The following is a 21,388-nucleotide window of genomic DNA, read 5'->3' as shown; positions in this document are numbered from 1 at the left end:
AATGGTCGTCGTAAATACTTGACTCACCAAGTAACATGTGCATTCCTTTCATTGGGCATGATATTTTTAGTCATATCCGCTTTTATAAGTCTACCCGGCATTCTTACAACTTATAAATGCATAAGCAAATCATAAGCAAGGATAGACGAAAAGCATGAACAGAAACTACACATTGTTTAAAATAATTTTGAAACATCGGTTTAAATGATTTAGTATTATTTTCTTTTTTATTTTTGCCTATTTAACAAAAAGCCATTAACCAAGGCCATCTTTTATCAAAACATAAAAAACATTTGGTAAAAATTAGGCATAATAGAGTATGAAATGAGAAATGGTTTGGTATACTCATGTGTAGAATAGTTTTTAATTTAAATCACAAGGGCAAAGAAGTCATTTCACTAAGGGTTTTTAATTTCTTTTTTTTTTTTTTTACCAATCGGCCTAATAATGACTAGCTGCCAAGGCCAACACCAACAAGCCATGGGTAGCCTTTTATGGTGCAAGCACCGCAAGGCTGTGGGTAGAAGCCAGCTTGCTGCTGCAGACTGGTCTCATCACTGGCAGCCATGATAAAAGGAATGAAGGTCGTGGCCACAAGGGTGAAATGGAGTTTCTGGGATAGGTGGGGTGGTGGGGTGAGGTTGCAGGATAGGGTGGGGAGCGGGTGGGTTTCCAGCAGGAAGAAGAAGAAAGAGGGTCAATGCTTGTCATTCTAATAACAAAATGAAATAGTGTTTTTAATCTCACTTTTGGAACATATAAGCACATGCTCATTAATGTTCAGTGCAAAAAGTGTTGGTTTTATGGGTTAAATTAATTATTCAGGTTGGTTAAATGGATGAGAATCAAGTTGCATGAACTGATTTGATCCACTCTCAAGTTTAGAGATATGCTGGCCCAACCCATTGTGATTTATAGTTTTGGGTGCATGATAGTATTATAATTACTAGATTTTGGGTCCCTACAGCCATTATTCACTCTTTCCCACTTTACCACAAAAGTGAGAGAACAAAAGGAGGTCTAAGGGGCTGTAGAAGATCCATAGCTAAGCCAAGAGAGCAAAAGTGAGAGTGACCAACATCAATCGTCTCCAACATACAAGGTGAAAGGTACAATTCGATCTTCTATTATTTGATAACTTTATTAGATTCGTGTTCTTGTTTTTCCTATGTGGTTTCTTCAACAAGGGTTTCGGGATTTGAACCTGGCTGTTCTAACAAAAAGAATAGAAAATCATTTTTAACAAAAAATTATAAATGACTTCCAATTTTTTTTTTTTTGGTGTTTTTCCATCTTTTTTAAATAAAAATAGATTCCATAAACGATATCAAACATAATCAAAAACGCTTTTTAGAACAAAAATAAAAAAGAGAAATGATACCAAAGAGGACCTTAATTACGTAGAGGAACAAGTTTAGAAGCAAACAATTCTTTGCATCTTTATTTGTTTCTATCATTTTAAAGTGTTGGCATTAGACCAGAAAAAAAAAAAAAAAAAAAAATGGTGCCCCCACACTAGGGTTTAACGAGGTAGACCAACTGAATCTTAACCCTTATTCTAATAGAAATTTTGAATGAGATCATTTAACATGCATTTTCTTGTCACTCTCTCAAATTATTCCAAATTTGTCAACAATGAATATGATCCAAGCATGGATAACAATTCATTATTATTTAAAAAGATGTATTAATATAGCAAAGGAAAATAAGCCTACAGAGAAGTATTCAGTCTTTCAACAGATCTTGAAGAGAAAAAGGGGAAATTAGAAGGATATATGTCATACTGGTTATAGTCTGGTGGAATCTAAGAACTTCATTTATTTCAACTGAGCAATAAAATTATATGGATGAATTATCAAAAATAAATTTATATAGATAAAAAATACATTAATTTGATGATTTTTGAGCAATCTACTCGGAAATCTTTGTCATTGCTAGAGAAACAGAATACAAACGAAGGTCAACTTCTATAGGTATATATCTATCCCTACAAAGATTGCTTCCAGTTGATTAGGCATGTCTAGCCAATCTAAAGCCAGATACAAGAAAGCACGAAGAGTGATACGACTCAGGACAACTAATTTGGCCTAAAGAATTCGTAAGCTCATAGAGCTTTACACAGTAATTAACTGTAAAATAGAAAGTAAACTCTTCACACGAACAGTTAATGACGGTGGTTTTATTAGGTAAAGTTCTATCCTCCAAATTTAAGGATAGCAATGGAGATCCTTAAAGACATACACTCTCAATTGGGAGAAACATAATAAAATAGGGAGAGAGAGCTGTTGAGATTAGATAAAAAAGTTTGCTTTGTTGTGACCAAACTTCTAATTTATAGAGATTTGGTCAGCCATGGATCCTAATTCTAGCGGGTTTATACTTGCCTCACGTGAATGACCAACAAACAAACCGGGTCAAGTCTTAATTCGACCCAATTTGATTAACACTAACAAGTACCATTGGTACCAGTTGATGCATCAAATATGTAAGGTCTACAAAAGGTGAAGCCAGCATCCATCAATAGAAGAAACTGACCTTCAGAATAAGCACGTAACAGAACTAATGAAGAGGAGATAAGATAATCACACTGAAAAATCTAAAATTAAAACAACTTCGAAGTTCTAAAGGGTAGAACCATGAATCCATGGGAAGTTATAAAAAGAAGAAAACAGTTAGGAATTAAAGACAACTGGGAAAAAAAAATCTACTCTTGAACAGGTTACCATGAAAAGAAGGTACACAACCAGCAATCACACTTACCATGAACTAAGTGAGGACCTGCCTTATTAACAATATTTTTAACACACATGACTAATTATTTGATGTAAAGGGGTTTGAACAAGACCAAACCAAGAAATGAAAAAAACATTAATTAGGGCCAATCTCCCCATTGCAAATTAAGGTCTACATTTCCCTACGTTGTACATCTGGAGACTGGAGCATCTCAATCAAAGGTCGGACAGCACCTCTCTGTACAATGTGCACCTGCAAGAAGCTGATTATTAAGAGACTACATTTTTTTAATTTTTGGAGACTGGGATAATTCAAACTTTTAACATCAATCCTTACAAGGCTAGAAGCAAGAAATTGGCCAGAAATAAAATCACCAGTTAGCAATGAAAATTTAAAATATAAAAGCAGAAGCCACCCTTCAAATTTAGTAAGGGTCAAGGAAAAAAGAAAGAGACGTAAGCAAGAATTCAACTCTAGGAAAATGTACAAAATACATTTTCACATCCAGCCAGAGTCATTCAAGAAAAATGAATAGTATACATGATAATGTAATCTCACACAATTCATGGATAAGAACTGTTCCCTCTTTGCACTAAAAAAATCCCACAAAAATAAAATTCCAGCCATAATAGGAGAATGGAAAATTTTCTAATTGTGCCAACCCATTGAAATCTATATCAAACAAAAATTGAATAGTACTCCCAAGATGTAGAATCATCAAGACTAAAATTTTCTAAAATAAGATTTCCAATTCATTTTATTTAATGGAAAATCTGATAATAAACTAATGCCAAAGACTTCAATTCATGGAAAGAAAAATAATAAATTGCAATGCAGTCCATGTACTCCAAACTCCAATCTATTCCTAACTAAAGCATGGCGAGTTTGGTAAACTCTGTCTTGGACTTCCTTGGATCTTAAACAGAAATAAAAATCTCTTTACTAAACCTTTTAGAAGTTCTACAAATGGACCATGTAAAGAAAATAACATAATTTCAGTCATTTCAAACATGAGCAGTCAACCATGAGTTGTGGGTTATCTCAGAATCACACAACAAGGATTACCTGGCCAAGAAAATCAAACCACAATTCAGTCAAGGGTCTCAAGCCAACAGGAATCACCCAAAATGAGTAAATCTTAGTCCAATCAATGAACAAATTCTGATAACAAAAAAAACTTCGGAAAATTCACAAGAAGTCAAATACAAACTCAAAGTGGCGCAGGAATTTGCTTTGCAAATATGGGGATCTTTTTGGGATCAATTCACTCTAAAATCAATTCTCAAAAAAATTGGCAAATGGAATATATACATTTAGCAAGCAAATCCAACAAGATCAAGTAATGAATAAAAAATGATTGACTAAAATACCAAATAAATAGGGGTAGGCTATTTCTAATTCATCCAAAAAGAAAAGGCAGGGGGACTAAGGATCTCACTGATATAGAGTTCAACTCACTCTAAACCCCAGCTGAGTAACCACGAGTGGTGGGGTCGTGAGACTCATAGGACTCACAGCCACCAGAAGCTCTACAAGGGCTGCCACCAAAACTAAAATCCCCACCAAGCCTCTGCCTGTGCTTTGCCCCCAGCACCGAGAGCTGAAACAAGGTATTACATGCCCCTTCTCGAAACTCAAATGAGCTCCACACACACATTCACCTTCAACGAGGAGGAACCCATTTGACCATTTGACCATTTGACCATTTGAGCATTTGAACGAGCACCACGCGAGCAGTAACTACCCGACAACACAAGGCAAGATTCAAGAATTTTCCAAACGGAGATATTAAAGTTTAGGTTAATGGCATGAAATCTTACCGGATTCAAGCCGTTTGTCCAAGAATGGGTCGAGAGGTGGCGGAGGAGTTAACCCTGGTACCACCCCACCATTGAAGTATTGACACAGTGGCCTTGGTGGTGTTGATTCTGCTCGCTAGTGTGGCGGTGTTGCGGCTTTATTTGTTGAGAGGTTAGGAGTTTTATGTCCCACATCGGCTAGGTAGTGTTCTTACCATGTACAATGTATGAACCCGCTGTCGATAAGATCATCGAATCGCCCTCATCCGTTAGGACAGGCGGCCCGTAAAGCGTCACTTGTTCGTATATTCGCCGTCGACCTTGGCAAGATTCACAAGCTTTGCAGCAACATGAAATGTCCAATACCTTTAACTTCTTTAATAGTGCAATGCCATGACGCAATGCTTCAATATTTGTGTTTTTCATGGAAAGCTCAATCAAAGATTCTTTTAAGTCACCAATAGATTCAGGAAACTTGTTGAGTGACATGCAATGGCTGAGAATTAACTTTTGGAGAGATCTCAATCTGCATATACTATTTGGGAGTTTTTTAATAGAAGAGCATCTTTCCAAATTCAAGTAAACGAGTTCCTGGAGCTGCCCAATGGATTCATGTAAATTAATCAAAGAATTGCAGTTATCAAGATACAACTTCTCTAAGCGAGGGAATCCTGAGAAGTCAGGAGACTTAGACAGAGATGAACACCAACTGAGTTTAAGAACCTTCAATTGTTGAAACAACTGTCAAACAAATATATGAATATAAAAAATTGATGTCCAATATTAATACTCGATTACAAAATATTTGAGAGATAAGAAGTGACAAAATGTGACACACCTGATTTTCTGGCCAGCTATTCCAAGCTAGTTTAAATTGGCCATGACTTAAGTCGAGTATACCTAATGCTTCATGATAAAATTCAGTAGGTATTTCATCCAAAGAACATCTTTGCCATCCAAGCCAACTCAACCCAGAAGGAAGACACTGAAAGCTCCCCTTCAAGGTTGCTCCATCAACTTGTAGTAATCTTAGTTTGGTCATCTTCTCAAAGCTATTAGTATGTAAACAAGTGTTTTCTTCTGAATTGAAGCTAAGCATGATACCTTCAACCATTTCGTTCTCCTATAGTAGAAAATTAGTCTGAATAAATAAAAATTGATAGATACAAATGTAGAGTTTTTGTCAATGTACTCTATATTGATTTGATCCTAATGCACTTTTTTTCAATATCTATTTATATATTGGGATCACATGCTTACCAAAAATAAGATCACAAGAAAAATAAAAAGAAAAGAATCATATATTTACATCTCACCTTATGACCTTTTAATACCTTCATAATTATGTCACGGGACCATAACCTGCTTCTCTTACCAGGTTCCATAGGACTTTGGTTGTTGACAATTGCCCTTCCCATGCCTCGAATCTGATCGTGCATCCATAATTCTTTCGACTCATTAATTTTTAGGAGGGATCTTCTCTCAAGAACTTCTATACGGCATCTTGGTTCTTCAATGCCACAAGCTTCCCACATGTAAATTACGTTTTCTACCTCGCGTCCTCCAAAAAAGCATGCAACATCGAGAAACATGGCTTTCTCAATATCATTTTGCAGATTATCATAACTTATCTTTAACTTTCCATAAACATTATCATGAGGAATTTGTTCCAGCAACCAATGCATGCTTTTCCATACTCCTTTGTCTTTCTTGATAGATAAATCAGAACCCAAAACCTCCAAGGCTAAGGGCAACCCTCCTGTAGTGCTTACTATATCAATTGAGAGCTGCATATAATCATTAGGAGGTTGTTCAGCTGAAAAAGCATATTTACTGAAGAGCCGAAGACTTTCTTCCTCATTCAATTCTTGAGGCTCGTATATATTTCTATTATCTCTAGGAACTCCCATTAGAAGACTATGATCTCTAGTTGTTATGATTATTTTACTTTTAGGACCAAACCAATTGAGATCACCAGCCAATGCTTTTAACTGGGTATGATTGCTCACATCATCAAGAATGAGAAGAGTATCCGTCTTTCCAAGACTTCTCTTTATCAAACTTGATCCTTCTCTAGAGCTGGATATTTTTATTTCCTCTCGAAAGACGACCTTTTCGAGAAGTAGTTTTTGTAAAGAAATCATACCATTGATTTGTGATGCACTCTCTCCAACATTTTCAAGGAAACAACTCTTACTAAATTTTCTAAACATCCGATTGTACACGGCTATGCAATGGTCGTCTTCCCAATGCCACCTGGACCACATATCCCTATAAATTGAACAGCAGTAGAATTGGTATTTGATAGTAGAGATAACACAGATTCTACACGGGATTCCAATCCAACAGAGAGTTTAACTTCATCCAAGGGGACCGTAGTCAATCGGCTCCAAATATTTTGAACAACTTCCTTGACTAACTCTGATTGATCATCCCTGCAATTAGTTAGTTCATAGAGGAAAGGAAGTCACAACTCACAACGCAATCGGAAATGAAAGTCAAATCCTGAGAGCAGATACAAAGAACTACTTTTGAGGGGCTAGTAGACTTGCCGAGGAGACTCGAAAACCCATCCACTCTTGTCTCCCACCTCTCGCAAAGCATCCTTCCATCTTAGCAGAGTGTCGGGGGCCTCCTTGCCATGTCTCTGAGGCGAAATCTCGAAACATCCAGTCTGATTCTTAACGTCCGAAGTCTTAACATTGAAGAAGATGGGGAAAATGAATTGATGGTTGGTTCTATGACATTCTAGCATCTGAGAGAGCTCCTCGAGGCACCATTTGCTTTCTGTATATCTTTCAGAGAAGACAGCAATCGAGAGATCGGAGACTTTTATTACTCTTAGAAGCTCTGGCCCAATATCTTCTCCTTTCCACAGATATTTGCTGTCCATGAAAGAATGAATTCCACGATCCTTGAGAGCACTGTAAAGGTGGCCAACGAAGGTATTGCGGGTGTCTTCACCTCTGAAGTTGATAAACAAATCATAGCTTGTAGATCCTTCCCGTGACGATGACGCCATGAAGATTACAGTTGCAGATAGATAGAGAGATGCTGATATTATGGATTTGTTAAGGAGCTCTAATCGTGTGCGAACTGCGAATTGATTGGCATTCGGTGAAGAGGATAAATGATTGATTATTGTTAAAATGCCTCTTCTCCTTCCTGCTCTTTTGCTTTTCTGCTTTCTTGCTTCTCTCGCGAAGGAGAGAAATAAAGTAAAAGAAAGTGAAAGAAAAAAAGAATCTTTCACTTTCAAAATGCAAACAATTCAAAAGTAAGGTACAAGGAAGGAAGGACCCACCACTTTCAAGTGGTTCCCACATCCCACTCTATGTGCTATGGCTTTTCCCTACCATATTTCGTGCTGCGGCTCTTTTCTACGTCGTCTTTTTTTTTTTTTTTCTTTAAAGAAAAACTACCTAATTATATAAAGAAAATATGGCTTTAAGCTGTAACCAACAATGAGCGAAGGTGGCTTATGCTCGAAATTTTACCTTTCAACTCATACTTCTTCAAATGATAATGTGAAATAATAACAATAATAATGTGAACGATTATCCGACCACAACCATCACCGGATAAAGTTTTCCCACCTCACCACGTGGTTTCTAGGGTCAAAGATCCCCTATCCCCCCTCAAGTGGCCTTATTGTCAGTTCAATGTGGCTTTAGGGAATCTCGATGCTTCGACTTATTTTGTTTTTCTTTATTTATTTATTTTTTTAATTTTCTATTTATGTGGCCCATCCCCCAAATCACCCATTTGGTAGGTAAAGGTTATCGGCCGCCTTTCACGGTGTGAGATATTGGCACTTTAGCTTTGGAGGGATAGAAGAAAGTTTCATTCTCTATACTTTTTTACTTAAAGTTGAATTCGCATATTGTGTTTATCTCCTTTTGTTAAAGATAAAGTAAATATCTAACAATATCAACATTACCCATGAAAATTTTCAATATTGTAGAAAGTGTAACCAGAGATGGGATTGGTTAGCCTTGAATTAGATATGACTAAAGCATATGATCACCTAAAAATATGGTTATCTTCGGGCTATTTTATGATTTTTTGGGATTTAATGATCAGTGTTGTAATTTGATAGGCTTACTTGTATTCTCATGTATCTACCATATTAAGTTTGAGGGAAGTTCTTTTGAGTTTATTGAGACTACTAGAAGAATTAGGCAAGACTGTCCTCTTTATTCTCCCACTCCACCCCACCCAGCCCACCACCACTCCCCCAAACCCCCCCCCACCCCCACCAAAAAAAAAATTGCCATGGAAGTGCTTTTTCGGCTATTGTTGGTCTACTGAGATCGTAATTTTTCTATAGAAATTATGATGGCGAGAATTGTCTCAGAGATTTCACATTTGTTCTTTGCAAATGATGCATTCATCTTTTGCAGAGCTAACTCTAAAAGATATTTTCACCATACTTGCGATTTTGCAACATTCAATTTTTTTTTTTTTTTTTTTTGAGTAATATATCGGAAATCTATAGTGAGTCTTTGTATTTGGGGACACCATTGTCTACTCCTTGGTCAAAGAACTTAGCCATGCACCATATTATCCATAGGGGTCAGTGCTAAGTTGTTTATTGGAAGTTTCCTCTTTTATCTTAGGCCGATAGCCGGTAGATATATTCTGATTAAATCTATTTTTAGTTCTATACCAATTTACATGATGTCACTTTAACCCATAAAAAAAAAAAATACATGATGTCGTGCTTCATGTTTCCTTTGAAAGTTTGCCATAAACTAGACTCTATAAATGCTAGATTTAGCTTACTAGTTACTTGATGAAGAAGGGCTAGGAGTTGTAATTAGTGAGAAAATCCTGGTTTTTTGGGCTTTCGGTTTCTTATTGGGTTACTATCGTTCCGATCATGTTTTTTTGTCAGTTTCAGTTTGATTTTCGGTTTCAATCGATGTATTTGATGGAGACTGATCCCTTTTCTGATTCTGAATCTTTAAAACTTGCTTCACAATGTTTGATTATCCATGTGAATAATCACACTACATAGTACAATGAAAAAGGGAATTTCTGGTTTCCTGAAAAAGATCTCTATATTTTATTTATTAATAAAAAATGGAGATTCAACTTTGCTCTCTGCCTTAGTTGAGGCTTGGGTTTGGACAAAGAAGTATGAATTGAATATTTGGTAACACTAAACTTCATGATCATCCTATTAAATTGATATTTGAGCTGATTCTGTTGGCTCTCCTTCACTTTGTTTTTTATATATAATCTCATTACATTCTTAATATATAGTAATGACTCTTAACTATCTCTTGCCAAAGAGGACAAGATTACACACTAGTTGGCCCAATAATATTTTCAAGGAAAGCTTATTAGACTTCAATCAAACAAGCTAGAATTGCAAGCAGCATCCTTGCCATCCCCACCTTCTGCTCTTGTAATTAAATTTCTTTTGTCAAGTTAAATAATTAGAAAAATGCTGCATATTTAATCTGCTGCAAGTTCCAAAACTTAATAATTATGTAATCCAAGTATTAAAGTGCGCCAATCAAATTCCAAAAACAAAGAAAAGAAAGATTATTCACTAAAATGATTGCCAAAAGAATGCCTTCCAACACCAATTTTATCAATCTGATTTGAACAACACCAAACCAAGAAAAGGAAAAAAATATTTATCTGGGCCAATCTCCCCATCGCAAAGGTTGATATTTCCCTAAGTTGTACATCTGGAGACTCAAGCATCTCAATCAAAGGTCTCACAGCACTTCTTTGTACAAACTAATAACAGCAACCCCTTAAAAGGCTAGAAGCAAGAGATTGACCATCACAGAGAAGAAAGAAAATTACAAAAATCTGTACCGAGGATGCAAAGATGCATCCTTTTCCAGCTCCACACTAAGCAAAGGAGAAAGTGAATACAGACTTAGATTCATCATACTTCGCAACAGACTTCCACAGGTAATCTACAATAGTGTTGACTTCAAGGTGGCAATGGATAATCTTCCATTGGATGCTGAGAAGATAAGAACCGAGATTTGTCCATCTTTGAAGAAGAAACCAGAGGACTAAACCTTGCAAAGGAGGATAACAACAACCACCGAGTCACATTCAATCCACAGCTTCTAAACATTATATGATTGAGCATGCTCAAAACCGGATATAACCGCACTAAATTCGGCTTCAAAATTTATCCTTATCCCTACAGCTTCTCTGAAATTCACCTTGCAATCTGAATCCCTTTTAGCAAAGCTGCCTCTCTTTTTGGCTCTCCCAACAGCAGGAGCTATCATCAAACATAAAATTTAGAATCTCTAAAAGAAGGAAATCATTGATCACAGCATGGACAGTCAACCAAAAGTTTTGGGCTATGTGGGAATCCAACAAGGACTACGTGGCCATAAAATCATCTCAGATGTGAAAGAAAATCAAATTATAATTCAGTCAAAGGCCTCGGGCCACTCTGTAATTACTTAAAATGAGTAAATTTTAGTTCATTGAAAGAATAAATTTCAAAAACATAGACTATATTAGGAAAATTAAAAAGAGTATATTCCCATAGAGTGGTGCATGACTTGCTCTGCAAATAAAGGTGTCTTTAGGGATCAATTCATTCAATATCTAATTTCAGAAAATGGAAAATGGAATACGTACATTAAGCCATAAGCAAATCTGGCAAGATTAAGCAAGGAATCAAACATGATTGAATGGAATACTAAATAAAATAAGGGTGGGTGTTTATGATTCATCCGAAAAAATAAGGCAGTGGACTGTACCGAGTTCACCTCTCTTACCCCAAGCTGAGCAACCACGAGCGGCAGGGTTGTGAGACCCATAAGACTCAGCCGCCAAAAGCCCACAAGACCAAACACAGGTTGAGATGTAGGCATTTAAATTTTGGAAGGATAGTTGGAAGTTTCATTCTCTTTACTTTTTTGACTTCAAAGTTGAATTCATTATACTGTGCTTTTCTCTTTTCACCAAACTGCTTTGTTTAAGGTAAGTAAATTTTTGACAATACGATCATCATTACCTATGAAAATCTTCAATATCGATGAAGGTGTAACGGCAAATTTGAATTAAATTGAGTAAAGCATATGATCCACCTGAAAATGTGGTTTTATATCTTCAGGCTACTTTTGAGTTTCTATGATTTGATAGGCTACCTTTGTAATCTCATGTATATGCTCTATTAAGTTTGAGAGAATTTTCTTTTGAGTACATTGAGACTACTAGAAGAATTAGGCAAGATTGTCCTCTTTTATCAGTTAAGTTGCATCAGTTTTGGTCTGTTATTGGGCCAATTTGGAACTGAACCATTTAGGAAATTTTTGATTTAGCCCAATTTAATCAAAGTTTTATTTTATTTTATTTTTTATTTTGTAATCAGGTTAATATTGGGTTTGGTCCAGTCTTGTTTCGGTTTACATACATACATTAGGAAATTAATGAGAAAATCCTGGTTTTTGGGTTTCTTATTGGGTTACTATCATTCCGGTCATGTTTTTTTTGTTCCAATCTATTTTTCGGATTCAATGGGTGTATTTCAGTATTTGGTTGGTCTAGTTGAGTCTCGGTTTTGCCAATTCCATACAACCCCAACTCGAAATCAAACCGCTAAAAAACCAGTTCAGTTTGGTCAGAGCTGAATCGATCGGATTGACTCGGAATGATTTGGAATAGAATTGAATATGGCTAACACTAATTAACCTTCATGATCATCCAATTACATAGACATTTGACCTGCTTCTGTTAGCTCTCCCTCACTCTGTTTATGATATCTAATCTCATTAAATTCTTAATATATATATATATATATATGTCCAAAAAAAAAAAAAATCTTCATATATAATAATGATCTTATAATGAATGCGAAAGTTTGACATTCACTCTCCCAAATCCACCTAACCAAAATTAACACTTTTTGTTGAGCAGTGTTCATTATTTCAACAATTTCTATTTAACATAATCTAATTTCTTTTTTCTGAAATTAAATGAAATCATACAAACAACAGCTAGACAATTCGTAATAACTTTGTGAAATATTGAAGTAGAAATCCAATTAAAAACAGCATTAATTACAGGCATAGAACAGCCACTTTATTTAGTTAACAATTTATGAGAAAAAGAACAATGTCTGATCCCAGACCCAAGCCACTAAAATAACAAAACTAATCCTCTGCCGCGGATGCAACGGTGCGGCGAGCATCCGAAGGTTGGAATAACATCGAGGTAAATGCCAATGTCGTCTCGGCCATCCGATACTCCCCGCACCGCCACACCCGCGGTAGACAATCATCACCCCTAAAATAACCTCCCTAACCCTTTACAAAATGAAAAATACTAACCCTTACAATGTCCCTAGTTCCCTACGCATCCTTCCATTGGTCCTCGCACTGTTCAGCATTCTCCTTAATTCTTTTATATTTGTAGATTCAAACAAGTAGGCTTTAGATTTGAGTTTCCATGGTGCATCAAAAAAAAAAAAAAAGAATGATAATAATAAATAAATAAATAAATAAAAACAAAACAAAACAAATTCTTACCATAAACCAGTACTGAATGGATTGTAACACCCCACCACCAAGTTAGGCTCCTATTTTACTAGGAACAACTTCAGTTCCTGCACACTAAACTGGAACCATTCAACCGGATCTTGGTATACTTTTGAAATCTCAATAGCATCTCCACCTTCCAGCTGAAACCCAAACCAATCAAATCCTTCAAATTTGTGAATGTAGACTATTTCTTCGCGTGTCAATTTGATGCCCTCAATTCTCAGCCTAGTTTCATAGTAGGTTTTTTTTTGGTCTTTGTTATGGATCCAAGCTTTAAAATGCATAGAGAGGTTTACTGGTGCACTCGGATATAGAATGCCTGTCAGGATGGATACATTCAAATAAACATGCATGATCAGATAACGGTGGGGGTATTCATTTTCGTTTGATGGCAGGCGCCAAACCGTACTTTTGTCTGGCAGGTGCCTAACGACTTCCACGCTCCTCCAAGTTTGCCTAGAACCCAAAGGAAATGTTTCCTGCAAGAATTAAGAGGAGATAGGAGAGGACCTGTCAATCATCAATCAATTTGAGATCATATAATTGATTTTTTTCCAGGTTTTTATGTACCCAAAACAAAACAACAGAAAATAAGTAGTGATTTTCCATTTGTTTAGAGATGGGTATTGGAGCCCTTTCAGCCATTGGGAGATGACTAATTGAGCCCTAATTGGGCAGCCCACTAATTGGAGAGGAGCCTAGCCTGATGATCCATTGTTAACTAGGGTTCCAATAAGATAGAGAGAGGTAGATAGATAAAGCACCTCGCTATGCGGTGGCCACGAACGATTTGTTACTACAAGGCAGGTTTCAAATTCGTATTTAGTTCTTTCAATCATGTAGGGCCTTTCCAGCTCTGCCATTTTTACCAATAAATCTTCAATGCGTGCCTCCTTCGCTTTTACCCATGCCTCCTTCGCTTCTACCCAAAATTCTTCAATGCATGCCTCTTTCCCTTCCACAGAAAAATCTTTGAGGCACAATAACTCCAACTTTTTCATGTTTTTCATGACTGGTAAATTTACCAATGATTTGCAAAGAATACGAAGTTCCACTAAATTAGAGGGCAGCTTTGGTACACGTCGAAGCTTGTCACGTCCACTAAGGTCAATGTAACACAAAGACGTCATAGCCTCCAATGACTCTGGCAGAACCACAAGCCCATAACAAAGTGAAAGATCCAATACCTTCATCTTCTTTAACAATCCAACACCATCGGGCAATACTTTAATATTTGTTTTATCCAAGGAAAGCTCAATCAAAGATTCTTTTAGATCACCAATGGATCCAGGCAGCTCTGTGAGTGAGATACAAAGAGTAAGAATAAGCCTTTGAAGAGAACTCAACTTACATATACTGTTTGGGAGTTTCTTAAGAGAATAGCAACATCTTAAGTTCAAGTAAACGAGTTGTTGGAGCTGCCCAATGGATTCATGTACATAAGCCAAATATGCACAATTATCAAGATACAACCTCTCCAGGCAAGGAAATCCTAAGAAGTTGGGAGACTCGGTCAGAGACAAACAACAACTGAGTTTAAGAGTTTTCAATTGTTGAAACACCTGTCAAACAAAGATATAAAAATATAAAATATATTAATGTCCAATAACACACTTGGTTGTAAAATGAGAGTGAAGAAAAGATAAATACCACTCACCTTATTTTCAGGCCAGTTATTCCAAGCTTGTCTAAACAAGCCATAAGTTAAATCAAGTATAACTAATTCTTCATGATAAAAATTGGCAGATAGATTTTCCAGTGGGCATTTCCTCCATCTAAGCCATCTTAACCCATAAGGAAGACAAGAAAAGCTACCCTCCAAGCTTGCTCCATCAATTTCTAGTAATCTTAGCCTGGGCATCTGCTCAAAGCTTTTGATATGTAAATAAGTGTTTCCATTTGAATTAGAGCCAAGGAAGAGACCTTCAACTATTTCATTCCCCTACAATAGAAAAATAATACAAGTAAAATAAAAATTGATAAACAAAAACGAATGGGCTTTGCAAATGTAATCCATACTTGTTGTATTTTATATGTCTAAATGACACATCTATAGATGTATTTAGAATTTGTAACATTTTTTTCACTATCCATTGTTTTATTTTTTAAATTTCTTTAAGTCGGAATTTTCAAAATAGTTGAAAGTGATTTATCAATATATCTTTATCAAAAGTTGTCACTGTCTTACATATTTTTCGAGTATACACATTTTATGATAAGATTTACCCACATGAAGAAAAAAAAAAAAAACGTGTTAAGGGAAAAAAGTGAGGTTACTAATTATTTGATACCTTAAGGGGATGTGAATAAGAAAATACTTTCTCTCACTATCTATTTATTTATTAGGATCACATGCTTTCCAAGAGTAAGAGAAGAGGGAAAAAGGATATGTAATTAGCTCTTACCTTTCCACCATTTAATACCTTCATGACTATGTCAAAAGACCATAACCTGCTACATTTATCAGGTTCCATAGGATTTTGATTGTAGATGATTCCCCTTCCCATGTCGCGAATTTGATCGTGCATCCACAACTCTTTTGACTTTGTAATCTTTAAGAGGGATTTTCTTTTGAGAACTTCTATCCGGTATTTTGGTTCAAAGCCACAAGCTTCCCATATGGAAAGTATGGTTTCTTCTTCCCATCCTATGAAAAAGCATGTAGCATCAAGGAACATTGCTTTCTCAAAATCATGTAAATTATCATAGCTTGTCTTCAACTTTTCATAGACATTATCATGAGGAACTTTTTCTAATATCCGATGCATACTTTTCCATACTTCTTTATCTTCTGCAAAAGATAAATCAGAACCCAAAACCTCTAAGGCTAAGGGCAACCCCCCTGTTGTGCGTACTATATCAACCGAAAGTTGCATATAATCATCAGGAGGTTGATTCGTTGAAAAAGCATACGAACTGAAGAGTTGAAGACTTTCTTCCTCATTCAATTCTCTAGGCTCATATTTGCATATATTGTTTTCAGGAACTCCAACTAGAATGCTCTGATCTCTAGTTGTTAGGATTATCTTACTTCCATAACCAAACCAATTGAGATCACCAGCCAATGCATTTAATTGATTACGATTTCCCACATCATCAAGAATGAGAAGAATATCTATTTTTCCAAGCCTTTCTTTTATCAATCTTGATCCCTCTCTAGAACTGCATATTTTTATTTGTTCCCGAAAAATATTGTAAAGAAGTTTCTCTTGCAAGCAAACTATCCCATTGGGTTGTGATGCTTGCTCTCTAATGTCTTCAAGAAAACAACTCTTACTAAAGTTTTCAAAGATGCAGTTGTATATGGCTGTCGCAATTGTTGTCTTCCCAATGCCACCTAGACCACTTATCACCAGAAACTGAACATCTGAAGAACTTGTTTTTGACAGTAGAGATAATACATAATCAATACGGGATTCTAATCCAACAGGGTGTTTCACACCAATCAAGGGAACCATATTCAATCGGATCCAAGCTCTTTGAACAACTAGCTTGACCAACTCTGATTTATCCCTGCAATTAGTTCATACAAATTGATCCAACCAATTAGTTCATAAAAAGGGGAAGTCACAACTCACAACACAATTGGATGCCGAACTCAAATCCTAAATGAAAATATGAATTACATAAAGTTTATGATAAAAATGACCATAAAATTTGATATGGAACGTATCTAGTAAGCTAGAGTTACCCGTTGTCAAAAACCCATCCACTCTTATTTCCTACAGCTCTCAGAGTGTCCTTCCATCTCTGTAGAGTTTGGGGCGCTTCCTTGCCATGTTTCTGAGGTGAAATCTGAAAACATCCAGTTTGATTCTTGACGTCGGAAGTCTTAACCTTGAAGAAAATGGGGAAAATGATTTGACCATTGGTTCTATGGCATTTCAGCATCTGAACGAGTTCCCTGAGGCACCAACGGCTTTCTGCGTATCTTTCACTGAAGATAGCAATAGAGAGCTTGGAGCCTTTTATTGCTCGGAGTAGTGCTGGCTCAATATCATCTCCTTTCCACAGATCTTTGCTGTCAATAAAAGCATGGATTCCACGATCCTTTAAAGCCATGTAAAGGTGCCCAACTAAGTTACTGCGGGTATCTTCGCCTCTAAAGTTGATAAACACGTCATAACTTGAAGATCCAACCTGTGGTGGCTCCATAAAGATTGCAGATTCAGGTAGAGAGATGAGATTGTGAAATTGTTAAGGAAAGCTCTATCCTTGTGCAAATTGATTTGCCTTGATTGAAGAAAATAGAAGATTATTGGAGAAATTGGCAAGAAGAAACCACAATAGACTACACGGACTTTTCGAGAAAAGTATGAACAAGGGCAGTTTTGGTAACCCATCAATTGAGAATCATGTGGATAGACGGACGATCTCAAGTTTAATTCTCTATCTTTGTATTTACGATAGACGTTAAGTAAAATAAATAAATAAATAAATAAATAAATAAATCTCTCTCACTCAAGAGAGAGTGTCTACCCAGCCAGAGCATCCGCCACATAATTCATAACTCGAAAAATATTATCAAAAGAAATCAAAACAAAAGATAAAAGGTGAAAGAATACTACTCTCTTACCTGGCCAAACAAAAAATCTACTCGGTTGTGTCATCTACTTCTAGACACTGCAATCTGTGAAAATATGTCTCTACCCCTCTTATTGTATGCCAAATGTGTATCTGTGTATGGAATCCAATTGGATGGGACGCATGCACAATTACCACAAGACGAGGTAGTTTCAATAAATGTGTGGTTGACGCCATTACAATTTCAAAGGCGTCTCAATCCTTGCAAGCATTTATGAGACTTGTGATATTTTTCAACTACTCCAAAATAAAGACTAGTGATATTTTTTCTTTTGAGGAAATTACACTCCCCTCCCCTATATTATGTCTTAATAGCACTTTTTTCTATGTACTTTCATAAATACTAATTCCCTCCCTTATGCTATACCATAATAGGATTCTCTCCATGTACTTTCAATTGTACACCTTCCGTTAGATAGCCCAATTAAGTGATGATCTCATCCTAAAAACATTACATTGCATATAGAAATTACCCTTCCCACACGAAATTAGGGATGCAACAAGGCCGAGTTGTACTGAGTTTCTGAAAACCCTAGCCCAACCTTGAGTCCCCTTAATTGGGCCCAAACTAGCACTAACCCTAATTCAGGGCCGCAAAACTTCAACACTGGCCCTACCCTTCAAGGTTCAGCCCAATCTTTACCTGCCCTGATTGGCTCTGATTTTTCAGGGCCTAGCCGGGATGACCCTGACCTTGATTGACCTTGCAAAATAAGAAATAACTTAAAAATAAAAAATATTCATAATAAAGAGTAGATAAAAAAAATATAAAATTACAAATTTCTTGGTAAAAAAAGCAAGAGAGATCTTTTTTTTTTTTGGTAATAAAAGCGAGGATCGGTGAGAAGATATATTAAGAGTTTTGAGATATCAATGACTCATAGTCAAACAATATATAAAATTAGGTTAAATTCATGGTTAACATCAAGGTCACAACTAGGGTCAACATCAGGGGCAAAAATCAGGGCAGGACCAGGCCAAAATCAGGGCCAAAAGTCAAGGTAAAAAAATCAGGGCCGGGTTCATGGAGGGTTGGGTGGGCCAAAGACATCAAACCTTACCCACCCTAACCTTGACTTAGGGTCAAAAATTTTAGGGTTGGGGCGGCCCTTAAGGCCAAATTTTTTGGGTCAGTACTTGTTCGGGATCAAGGCGGGCCAAGGGAGGGTTCTGGGCCGTCAGGGCCAAACGTGCACCCCTACACGAAATAAACTTTAGAGCCCTAAAAGATTGAAACTCACCCCTTTCGTGAGAGAATGAAGGTCTTCAACTCACCTATTCTTCATCGTTGTGGTTTTATGCATCGCCGTTGGTTGTGCTCCGCCATCGATGTTTAATTTCCCTATTTTAAAGGATTCTGTGCTTAAAGATAAAGGAGGTGAAAACAATTTAATTGCATTAGGAACATTTAAATGCAACAGACATTGAAATATTGTTCCTCGTGTGTTATATTATGAATCTATTCTAATTTTTCAATTGTTGGTATGACTTGCTCTTAAATTGCTGATGAATGGATTTCACACTTTCTTAATAGTGAAAAAATTTGCTTCTTTCTTTAGGTCCTTTCGATAAAAATCATATGCAACAAGATTACCAGTCAACCTGAAGGTTATGGATTTGTAGAGTTTGTTTCCCATGCTGCAGTTGAACAGATTCTGCAAACATACAAACATACAATGGGGGACACAGATGCTTTGAACAGAACAAAATTTTAGGTTGAATTGGGCTTCTTTTGGGATTGGAGAAAAGCGCCTGATGCTGGACCTGAGCATTCCATCTTTGGGGGGGATTTATCGCCGGATGTCACCGATAATTCGTTGCAGGAGACCTTTCGAGCCCAATATCCATCAGTTAGGGGTAGGGGTGTCAATCCTGAGCTCGCGTCGGTAGACCCAATCGAACTCGACTTGTTTAAGGTCCGATCTGAACCGGCCTATTTAATAAAAGTGTTGGCTTAGGCTCAACACGTTTATTAAACTGGCGTTTACGGTGCAGGTTACTAGCCCGTCGAGCACCCGACCGACTCAACTCTTTTAAGAAGCCAGCTTGAATCGAGCCATTTAGCCCGACCGATCAGACTCCTTTTAAACTGCCTAAATACTTATTTTACTACTAATACAAAATAATAGTAAAGACTTAGTAATAAAAAATCTATGATAGATGATGTTGAACACGGTATTACATCCAATTTTGTAATAAAATAAAAGATCATATATGATTAACTGTGGAGAGTTTTTCGGTGACCTTTACTATATTCAAATGGAAGATTTTTAGACATTTAATCCATTTTAAAAAAGATTTTAGAAGGAGCCCGTTTAGATTTAAGTAGGTCCGTAGCCCGATTAAAACCCAACACCAATCGACCCGATTACAAACCGTACCATGCACCCCCAAACCTAGGCCCGTTTTAGTAAACGAGTGTTCACGGTTTCACACAGCCAAGCCCGGTTAGGCCCGACCGATTGACACCCCTAGTTTGGAGTGCCAAGGTTGTTACTGATCGGAATACTGGCCGCTCAAAGGGCTATGGATTTGTTTAGTTTTCTGACGAGACAAAAAGAAACTGCGCAATGATCGAAATGAATGGGGTATATTGCTCAACCTGGCCAATGCGTATCAGTGCAGCAAACGCCAAAGAAGACCACTGGTTTTCAACACCAATATCCAGCAGCTAAAGGTAATTATTATATTTTTTTATGCGTGGAACGAGTAATTACTTTTAGAGAGGTGAGAATTGAAGAGGGAGGAGTTACCATAAGTTGCAGGTGCAGGTGCGATTTCTCCAGCGAGGTTGCAAAGGAGGAGAAGACCTTGTTTGAGAGCTTGAGAGCAGAGAGCTGGTCCTTCTTCTTCTAAGTGTGACGATAGCTTGAGAGCAGAGAGCAGGTCCAAAGATGAGGAAAAGAGAGAAAATATATGTAGATGATACAAGGGTAAATTGGTCTTTTTACAAGCCATTTTAACACGTCAGTCACTAATGGGATGATTGAAAAAAATTTCAAAATAGAGGGGGAAATCGATTTATGAAAGTACATGGAGGAAAAGTGCTATTAGGGTATAATATAGGATAGGGGAGTGTAATTTCCTCTTTCCTATTTTTCAGAAACTTTTACCTCACAGCCTAACATGTGGATAGAATAGTTCTGACCACTACATAGAAAGACAAAGGTCTTAAATTTATCACGTGTCAATTTCAATAGTGTAACTCAATCAAATATTTTTTTCATGCATTTCATGTATGCATATTATGCAATTCCTCACCTTCATGGCTTCATCTACTTCCATCACGATTTCTGTCTGCGAGCTTCAGGTTGGGAGTTGAACTTGCAAATCTCAATGAGCAAGTTCCACTAGAGAAGAAGCTCTAATGCCGGTGGTAGTTATTGCCCCTTTTTAGTCACGACTCACGATCGAGATCCGTAGTGGAGAGATGAACCCCTGAGTATTGTCTTTCTAACCTAGGTCTCTTTTTCCTTTCGATTTCAAATGGAAAGGGAGAAGAGTAGGGAGGAGGTGTTTCATCTAATCGGATCTAGGTAAGAAAAATCAATCCGGAAAGACATTGTGAAGCTCCATCCTTCTCTCCTCATCCTCACTGTCCACATGGCTTGGGACAGGTGTCCAGTGCTGGAGATAGCACTACACCTCATTGGATGATGAAGGCATTGGAGAGGATTTGGAACCCACTAATGTACTATGGCTCTCTCCTTATCTTTTTTTTTTTTTTAATTAAAAAAAAAA

The 21,388-nt window shown here is 36.8% G+C and overlaps 1 protein-coding gene across 1 annotated transcript in view; it reads right to left on the bottom strand.

Moving 5' to 3' along the window:
• Window positions 1-2,756: 2,756 nt before the first annotated feature.
• The window catches only part of LOC122063414, a 24,288-nt gene continuing 5,656 nt past the window's right edge, over window positions 2,757-21,388 (bottom strand). The window contains exons 5-13 of the mRNA XM_042627125.1: window positions 16,755-17,203; window positions 15,469-16,576; window positions 14,721-15,005; window positions 13,851-14,625; window positions 7,085-7,628; window positions 5,849-6,878; window positions 5,371-5,655; window positions 4,554-5,273; window positions 2,757-4,473 (exon numbers count right to left, since the gene is read on the bottom strand). Coding sequence (XP_042483059.1) covers window positions 4,731-5,273; window positions 5,371-5,655; window positions 5,849-6,878; window positions 7,085-7,628; window positions 13,851-14,625; window positions 14,721-15,005; window positions 15,469-16,576; window positions 16,755-17,203 — 5,019 coding nt within the window. The 3' untranslated portion in view covers window positions 2,757-4,473; window positions 4,554-4,730. The remainder of the gene's footprint in view (window positions 4,474-4,553; window positions 5,274-5,370; window positions 5,656-5,848; window positions 6,879-7,084; window positions 7,629-13,850; window positions 14,626-14,720; window positions 15,006-15,468; window positions 16,577-16,754; window positions 17,204-21,388) is intronic.

The sequence above is a fragment of the Macadamia integrifolia genome, chromosome 2 (genome assembly GCF_013358625.1).
Source record: "Macadamia integrifolia cultivar HAES 741 chromosome 2, SCU_Mint_v3, whole genome shotgun sequence".
In the NCBI taxonomy this organism is placed as follows: Eukaryota; Viridiplantae; Streptophyta; class Magnoliopsida; order Proteales; family Proteaceae; genus Macadamia; species Macadamia integrifolia.
The sequence above is the reverse complement of the archived record's forward strand: the minus strand, read 5'-3'. Positions and strand labels throughout refer to the sequence as shown.